The 9,054-nt window shown below is 49.5% G+C and overlaps 1 protein-coding gene across 1 annotated transcript in view; it reads right to left on the bottom strand.

Moving 5' to 3' along the window:
- Nucleotides 1-2,433: 2,433 nt before the first annotated feature.
- Nucleotides 2,434-9,054, bottom strand: part of LOC132581666 (5'-nucleotidase domain-containing protein 2-like) — a 38,849-nt gene continuing 32,228 nt past the window's right edge. Inside the window, 3 exon segments of the mRNA XM_060253033.1 lie at nt 2,434-2,721; nt 7,627-7,651; nt 7,654-7,690. Coding sequence (XP_060109016.1) covers nt 2,460-2,721; nt 7,627-7,651; nt 7,654-7,690 — 324 coding nt within the window. The 3' untranslated portion in view covers nt 2,434-2,459.

Raw genomic sequence — 9,054 nt, forward strand, 5'->3', positions numbered from 1 at the left:
ATCCTCAACTTGGCACCCTTGGGTGCCAGGGCACCTGCCGAAACCTTTCCTAGCAGCCACCAAGTGTTTTTAGAAAATGGGCAAGGCCAAACAGGGTTTTTGGCCCAGCAGGATTTCTGATTGGCCGCCAGAAACCTCAATCGGTAGGAGCTGCCACCGCAACACGAGAATCTTCATCGTTTGTCCAAAGCAGTGTTCCCTCCAAGCTGAGTTAGTATGAGCCAGCTCACGGGTTTTTTAGCTCCCCGCTCACACATTTTTGTCTGAGCTCAGGAAGGAGGCCTCCAGAGCGAAGTCATTGATGCTGCAGCTCACAACTTTAATGTTTAATGCCAGGAGCTCACAGAAGTAGCGTTTTTGCTCACGAGACTCCGCGGCTTAGAGGGCGCATTGCTCAGAAGGTGTCGTCCAGAAAATATTTTCGAATTATGTTAATTTTTAAAAAAAGGCATTCCTGTTAAGCGCAGCTCCTGCCTGGAATGCTGAAGAGGCATTATGAGACACGGGCAAGACCTCATGCCCTGACATGTTGCGGTTGCGCTTTGCCGTGTTGTGTCAGAATTCCAAAGGGTACCCACAGACATAAAAACTTGGGAGCTTCACCGTGGGTCTGACAGGGTCTTGCCGAAAATATTTGAAACAGTGTGTTAATTTTAAAAGGCATCCTGTTAAACACAGCTCCCGCCTGGAAGCCGAAGAGGTATTACTAGACATGGGCATGACCTCATTCCCTGACGTTTTGTGGTTGTACCCAGGGCTTTTTTTTCGTAGCGGGAACTCCTTTGCATATTAGGCCACACCCCTTGACGTAGCCAATCCTCCAGGAGTTTACAGTAGGCCCTGTAAGAACAGCCCTGTAAGCTCTTGGAGGATTGGCTACAGCAGGGGCAGCGTTCCCTCGAAGCTGAATTAGTGTGAGCCAGCTCACAGGTTTTTAGCCTCCAGCTCACACATCTTTGTCTCAGGAAGGATGACCCCAGAGCACATTGATTTATGCAGTAGCTCACAACTAGAGTTGCCAATCCCCAGGTGGGGCCAGGGGATCCCCCGGTTTGAGGCCCTCCCCCCGCTTCGGAGTCATCAGAGGAGGGGAGGGGAAATGTCTGCTGGGAACTCTATTATTCTATATGGAGTCTTATCCCATAGGAAATAATGGAGAGTTGATCCATGGGTATCTGGGGCTTTGTGGGGGCTGTTGTTTGAGGTAGAGGCACCAAATTTTCAGTATAGCATCCAGTGCCTCTCCCCAAATTACCCCCAAGTTTCAAAAAGTTTGGACCCGGGGAGTTCCAATTCTATGAGCCCCCAAAGAAGGGTGCCCCTATCCTTCATTATTTCCTATCGAAGGAAGGCATTTTAAAAGGCGTGAGGTTCCTTTCAATGTAATGGCCAGAACTCCCTTTGGAGTTCAATTATGCTTGTCACACCCTTGTTCCTGGCTCCTCCCCCAATGTCTCCTGGCTCCACCCCCAAAGTCCCCAGCTATTTCTTGACTCGGACTGGCAACCTACTCACAACTTTCATGCCAGTAGCTCACAAAGTAGAATTTTGGCTCACAAAACTTTGTAGTCAAGATTTCAGGTTTTCACGGCTGGTAACATCATTAGGGTTTGTAGAATCTTTCGGGCTCAAGTGCCGTGTTCTACTGGAGAAAGTTTCCTTCCAGACGTTTCGTTCTCAGCTGCGGAGAACATCCTCAGTGGCGTTGCAGCCGGAGCAGGTGCTCAGACCCTTCTTTGCTGTTGTGCATTGAGTGGGGCCAGGGCTGCTGGAGAGCTGCTATTCAACAGCCAGTTTCCTTATCACTACCCTTCCAGGAAGCCCCACCAAACAATGGGCACATCCACAAACCAATTGCCCTTTCATCACACCCCCTCCAGCCTAGAAATAGCAGCTCTCCAGCAGCCCTGGCCTCACTCAATGCACAGCAGCACCAAGAAGGTCAGAGCGCCTGCTCCGGCTGCAACGCCACTGAGGATGTTCTCCGCAGCTGAGAACGAAACGTCTGGAAGGAAAACTTTCTCCAGTAGAACACGGCACTTGAGCCGAAAGATTCTACAAACCCTAATAAAACTTTGTAGCTTAGAGGGAACGTTGATCGGGGCGGGGTGTGTGGCCTAATATGCAAAGGAGCTCCTGCTACAAAAAAAAAAGCCCAGATGGCCTGCTGTGTTATGTCAGAATTCCAAAGGTGCCCGCAGGCAAAAAAATTGGGGATCCCCGACTAGAAGGCCTTTCACGTGATCCAGCCAGGCACTTCTGAAACACACACTCAGCACAACTTAGCCTGATCCACCACGCCTCGACAAGTCCTTCTACGCACGCGGGTTTTTTTGCAAACGGCAAACATGTGGTGGACAGACGGATTCTAATGCAAATTTGCTGGACCACCCTCGGCTCGCGGCTGCGATAGGGGGCACGAAGCAAGGGCGTGGCCCTCTGTCGCCTTCCTTTGGCCCCTAGCGGATGTGCGCCATTTCTTCAAGGAAGGGGGTCTTCATGCAGCCGGTGCACAGCTGGTCCATCCAGAGGGGCGCCTCGTGCTGTAATGGGGTGCGTCTCGGGTAGAAGGTGTAGTTGAGGTCGTAGTTCAGCAAGCAGCTCAGCGAGCCCATGTAGAGGTCCGAGAAGCGGCATAGGCGGCGCGAGAAGTACGTGGGGTTGTGGCACGTGCGGAAGATGCTCCCGAACTGAGGGTTGAACAGATTCTTGGTGAGCGCCCTACAGGGGAGAGGCGACAGGGACAGGAAGAAAGGGAGGGTCAGACAGCAGTTATAGGATTAAGTTGCAGGGTCCTGAGAGTTCAGAAGAAGAAGAATTGCAGATTTATACCCTGCCCTTCTCTCTGAATCAGAGACTCAGAGCAGATTACAGTCTCCTTTATCTTCTTCCCCCACAACAGGCACCCTGTGAGGTGGGTGGGGCTGAGAGAGCCCTCACAGAAGCTGCCCTCTCAAGGACAACTTCCACGAGAGCTATGGCTGACCAAGGCCATTCCAGCAGCTGCAAGTGGAGGAGAGGGGAATCAAACCTGGTTCTCCCAGATAAGAGTCCACACACTTAACCACTACACCACTTCCCTATGAAGAAAGGTTAAAACGCTTGGGGTCCATGCACTTAACCACTACACCAAACTGGCTGTCTTAAGAACATAAGAGGTCATGTTGGATCAGACCAATGGCCTATCCAGTCCAACACTCTGTGTCACACAGTGGCCAAAAAACCCAGGTGCCCTCAGGAGGTCCATCAGTGGGGCCAGGACATTAGAAGCCCTCCCACTGTTAACCCACCCAAGCACCAGGAATACAGAGCATCACTACCCCAGACAAAGAATTCCAACAATATGCTGTGGCTAAGAGCCACTGATGGACCCCTGCTCCATATTTTTATCCAATCCCCTCTTGAAGCGGTCTATGCTTGTAGTCGCCACCACCTCCTATGGCAGTGAATTCCACATGTTCATCAACCTTTGGAGTACTGAAAAAGTTCTTCCTTTTATCAGTCCTAACCCAACTGCTCAGTGATTTCATGGAGTGCCCACGAGTTCTCGTATTGTGAGAAAGGGAGAAAAGTGTTTGTTTCTCTACTTTCTCCATCCCATGCATAATCCTGTAAACCTCTCTCATGTCACCCTGTAGTCAACGTTTCTCCAAGCTAAAGAGCCCCAAGCGTTTCAACCTTTCTTCATAGGGAAAGTGTTCCAACCCTTGAATCATTCTAGTTGCCCTTCTCTGCACTTTTTCCAATGCTAAAATACCATTTTTGAGGCGCAGTGACCAGAATTGCACACAGTACTCCAAATGAGGCCGCACCATCGATTTCTACAGGGGCATTATGATACTGGCTGATTTACTTTCAGTTCCCTTCCTAACGATTCCCAGCATGGCGTTGGCCTTTTTGTTGCAGTCGCACACTGTCTCAGCAAGTCTCTCATGATTAAAATGTGGAATTTGGAAGGGAGCGATGGCCAAAGGAATAAACATCTTTAAAGGGGGATTAGACAGAATCATGGAGAAGTCTATCAATGGCAGTCGCACACTGACTCGAATGTGCCGTTCTCCATGATGATCCAACAGCCACATTTGGGCTGCATCTGCTCTGAGTCTCTGATTCAGGGAGAAGGCGGAATATAAATCTGAAATTCTTCTTCATTGCTGAGGCTCCTCCCTTGAGGAGGAGGGGGGGAGGAATAGCTTGCTTTGCCAGGCTCTCTCAATCGAACAGCAGAGCTACTGAGCCAAGCCTCTCTCCCTTCTATTGGCTGAGGCCCCTTAGAGCAAGAGTTGTCAGTTATCAGAGACTATTAAGCAAGCAAAACATTGCAAGAGCGCTAATGTTTCAAGCATGCTCTATTTTAAGGGATTTTTTTTAAAAAATCTTCAGTTGTGTTTGCCTGTGTCGTTTATAAAGTTTATATCTCTATTACCCAGCATTACATTTTACGACCACCCCTGGCCTGGCCCCACAAAGTCCCATTTATGTTAGATCAGGCAGGCCCTTATAACGAATGAGTTCGACACCCCTGCTGCAGAGGTTCATGTGAGGAAAATGCAGAGCTCCAAGCAGGGGGCCGCTTTGAGAACTATCCAGTTGCAAACGCCGGCTGCGGAAACCCAATGCCACAACCGAGACGCAGCGCAGGATGGCGCAGCCTCCGCCGATAATTCTCTCATGGAATTTCCTGTCCGTACAGGCAGAAAGAGGAAACTCTTTCTCTGGCTATTCCACAGTAGAAGAATAGCTATTTGCACCGCGGACGGACAAAAAGAAATACTAACTTACAGAGGAACGTAAGAGAAGCCATGTTGGACTCTGTGTCACACAGTGGCCAAAAACCCCAAATGCCATCAGGAGGTCCACCAGTGGGGCTAGAAGCCCTTCACTGTGTCCCCCCCCCCCCCCAAGCACCAAGAATACAGAGCATCCCTGCCCCAGACAGAGAGTTCCAACAATACACTGCGGCTAATAGCCACTGATGGACCTCTGCTCCAGATGCTTATCCAATCCCCTCTTGAAACTTTCTATGCTTAAGAAAATAAGAGAAGCCATGTTGGATCAGGCCAGCGGCCCATCTAGTCCAACACTGTGTCACACACTGGCCAAAAAAACCTCCAGTGCCATCAGGAGATCCACCGGTGGGGCAGGACACCAGAAGCCTTCCCACTGTTGCCCCACTCCCCCACAAGCACCAAGAATACAGATCATCACTGCCCCAGACAGAGTTCCAACAGTACCCTGCGGCTAATAGCCACTGATGGACCTCTGCTCCTTATGCTTATCCAATCCCCTCTTGAAGCTGGCTATGCCTGTAGCTGCCACCACCTCCTGTGGCAGTGAATTCCATGTGTTAAATCACCCTTTGGATGAAGGACTTCTTTGTATCAGTCCTACCCAACTGCTCAGTGATTTCATTGAATGTCCACGAGTTCTCGTATTGTGAAAAAAGGGAGAAAAGGACTTTTCTCTACCTTCTCTATCCCGTACATAATCTTGTTAAATTCTATCATGTCATCCCGCAGATCGACATTTCTCCAAGCTAAAGAGCCCAAGCATTTTAACCTTTCTTCACAGGGAAAGTGTTCCAACCGTTTAATCATTCTAGTTGACCTTTTCTGCACTTTTTCCAATGCTATAATATCTTTTTTGAGGTGCGGTGACCAGAATTGTACAGTACTCCAAACGAGGCCGCACATCGATTTCTACAGGGGCATTATGATACTGGCTGATTTGTTTTCCATTCCCTTCCTAATAATTCCCAGCATGGCGTTGGCCTTTTTTATTGCAGTCGCACACTGTCTCAGCAAGTCTCTCATGATTAAAATGTGGAATGTGGATGGAGGCGATGGCCAAAAGAATAAACATCTTTAAAGGGGGATTAGACAGAATCATGGAGAAGTCTATCAATGGCTACTGGAGGGAGCGATGGCCAAAAGAATAAACATCTTAAAGGGGGATTAGACAGAATCATGGAGAAGTCTATCAATGGCTACTAGCCATGTGACTAAAGGAACTTCCACATTCAGAGGTACTAAGCCTCTGAATCCAGAGCCAAGAGGCAACATTATGGGAAAGCCTCAGCCTCTTTGTCCCTTGGTTGGCCACCCGGAGGAACTGGTTGACTCTGTGTGAGACAGGAGGCTGGACTAGATGTATCCTCACTGGTCCAACCCAGCAGGGCTCTTCGGATGCTCTATCAGAGAAAGGCCTCAGCCTATCTGCTTGTTGATGGCTCTCCAGAGGAACTGGTTGGCCCCTGTGTGAGACAGGAGGCTGGACTAGATGTATCCTCACTGGTCTGACCCAGCAGGGCTCTTCTGATGCTCCTATCAGGGAAAGGCCTCAGCCTATCTGCCTTGTTGATGGCTCTCAGTGGAACTGGTTGGCCACTGTGTGAGCAGGAGGCTGGACTAGATGGACCCTCACTGGTATGATCCAGCAGGGCTCTTCTGATGTTCTCTCAGGGGAGGCCTTGCCTCTCTGCCTGTTGTTGGCCCTCCAGAGGAACTGGGGTGGCCACTGTGTGAGGCAAGAGGCTGACTAGATGGACCCTCACTGGTCTGACCCAGTAGGTCTCTTCTGATGTTCCTATCAGGAGAAGGCCTCACCCTCTCTGCCCTGTTGTTGGCCCTGCAGAGGAACTGGCTGGCCCCTGTGTGAGACAGGAGGCTGACTAGATGGACCCTCACTGGTCTGACCCAGCAGGGCTCTTCTGATGTTCTTCTCAGGGGAAGGCCTCAGCCTCTCTGCCCTGTTGTTGGCCCTCCAGAGGAACTGGTTGGCCCCTGTGTGAGACAGGAGGCTGACTAGATGGACCCTCACTGGTCTAACCAGCAGGGCTCTTCTGATGTTCTTATGAAGGTCTCAAGTCTTTCTGCCCTGTTGTTGGCCCTTCAGGGGAACTGGGTGGCACTGTGTGAGGCAAGAGGCTGACTAGATGGACCCTCACTGGTCTGACCAGTAGGTCTCTTCTGATGTTCCTATCAGGAGAAGCCTCACCCTCTCTGCCCTGTTGTTGGTCTCCAGAGGAACTGGTTGGCCCCTGTGTGAGACAGGAGGCTGGACTAGATGGACCCTCACTGGTCTGACCCAGCAGGGCTCTTCTGATGTTCCTATCAGGGGAAGGCCTCACCCTCTCTGCCCTGTTGCCAGATCTCCAGAGGAACTGGTTGCCCATTGTGTGAGACAGATGCTGGACTGGATAGACAACCAGTCTGATCCGGCAGGACACTTCTGATGTTCTTATCAGGGGAGGCCGAACGCTTTTCAAGATCTGTATGACACTTCAGAATGGCATTTCCGCTGGCTATAAATGTCAAGGCTTTTTTGTAGAAAAAGCCCAGCAGAACTCATTTGCATATTAGGCACACCCTGACATCACCATTGTTCTGCATGGTTTTTAAAGGAGAGCCAGCAGGAACTCATTTGCATATAGGCCACACCCCCTGGTGCCAAGCCAGCTGGAACTGCATTCCTGCTCCAAAAAAAGCCCTGATAAATGTTAAACTACAGTAAAACTCAGGCGTTTGCAGAGATATTAATAACCCTCCACCCCCGGCCCCGCTTAACACAGAATGCAGTACTAATTCATCAGCAGATGTGCTTGGCGGAGAAGCCAAGATGGCCTACCTGAGTTCCTGGCGTTCCTTCATCAGTCCTGCAGTATTTTCTTGGATTCTGGGTCCTGGTACATCTGGCAAAAGGAACAAAGCGGCCGCTTAGACAGTGCCTCCTAGTGGCTAAACCCGATTGCTGCAGAAGGAAGCTGCCCTTTTGTGCAGACGATCCAACGGAGCACCAGGACGTTACCTGTGTTGACTTGCAGGGTTTCCATCACCACAATTCCAGATTTGGGGAGGTAGGTTTGGGTAGGGACCTCAGGGCAGGGGTGTAATGCCATACAGCCCACCCTCCAAATCATCCATTTTCTCCACAGAACTGATCCCTGTAGGCTGAAGATCGGTTATACTTCCTGGAGACCTCCAAGCCCAGGGGTGGCCAAACTGTGGCTTGGGAGCCGCATGTGGCTCTTCCACACACATTGTGTGGCTCTTGAAGCCCCCACTGACCCGTCAGCCGGGTTGGAGAAGGCATTTCTCTCTTTAAATCATTTCTCTGAGCCAAGCCAGCGGGTGGCTTATAGCAGGGGTGGCCAACGGTAGCTCTCCAGATGTTTTTTGCCTACAACTCCCATCAGCCCCAGCCATTGGCCATGCTGGCTGGGGCTGATGGGAGTTGTAGGCTGGCTGAGGCTGATGGGAGTTGTAGGCAAAAAAAACCATCTGGAGAGCTACCGTTGGCCACCCCTGGTGCTTTCAAAGTTAAAGTTGCTTTCTTTCCACCTCTCCCTCCTTCCCTCTCTTGTGTTAATGTCCTTCTGTCCTTCCTTCCTGTCTTGCGGCTCTCAAAATCTGATGTTTATTCTGCGTGGCTCTTACATTAAGCAAGTTTGGCCACTCCTGTTTAAGCCCCACCTGGAGTCTAAGAAAGAAAAGAAAGGAGGGGAGGAGACTTAACTCAAAAGAATTGAAACACTCCCCCCCCCCAAAAAAAACCTTAACCCAAACGAATTGAACTTAATCCAAAAGAATAGAATCAAGAGCCAAAAAGGTTAGCTACAAACCAATACAGGGCCAATTACTAAAAACTATATATGGAACTTGAATATTATTTTAAATACATGTATTTATGATCTACTGGTTAAAATAAAAACATGTATGAGCCCAATTGTAGCCTCATTACAGTATAAAAATACAGTGTATACAAAAGGGGAACTATTGTGACCCAATGCATTTCGGCCCAAATAGGCTGTCTTCAACAGTCAACAGTGTCGGTATGTAAAAGCTCGTGATAAAATATTACATGCAATATAAAAAAATCAGTATATAAATTGATACAGGACCAAAAAAGGAGTTGAAAAAAATCAAGTACAGATTACAGAAGGCAAAAAGAATTTTATAAGGCTTCTTTGCGCCTCAGTCAACTGCATACATGCAGACTGATGTTTCTTACCGTATGCCGTTCAGTTTTGGTCCAAAGAGTACGACTGCAGAACAC

The sequence above is a fragment of the Heteronotia binoei genome, chromosome 13 (genome assembly GCF_032191835.1).
Source record: "Heteronotia binoei isolate CCM8104 ecotype False Entrance Well chromosome 13, APGP_CSIRO_Hbin_v1, whole genome shotgun sequence".
Classification (NCBI taxonomy): domain Eukaryota; kingdom Metazoa; phylum Chordata; class Lepidosauria; order Squamata; family Gekkonidae; genus Heteronotia; species Heteronotia binoei.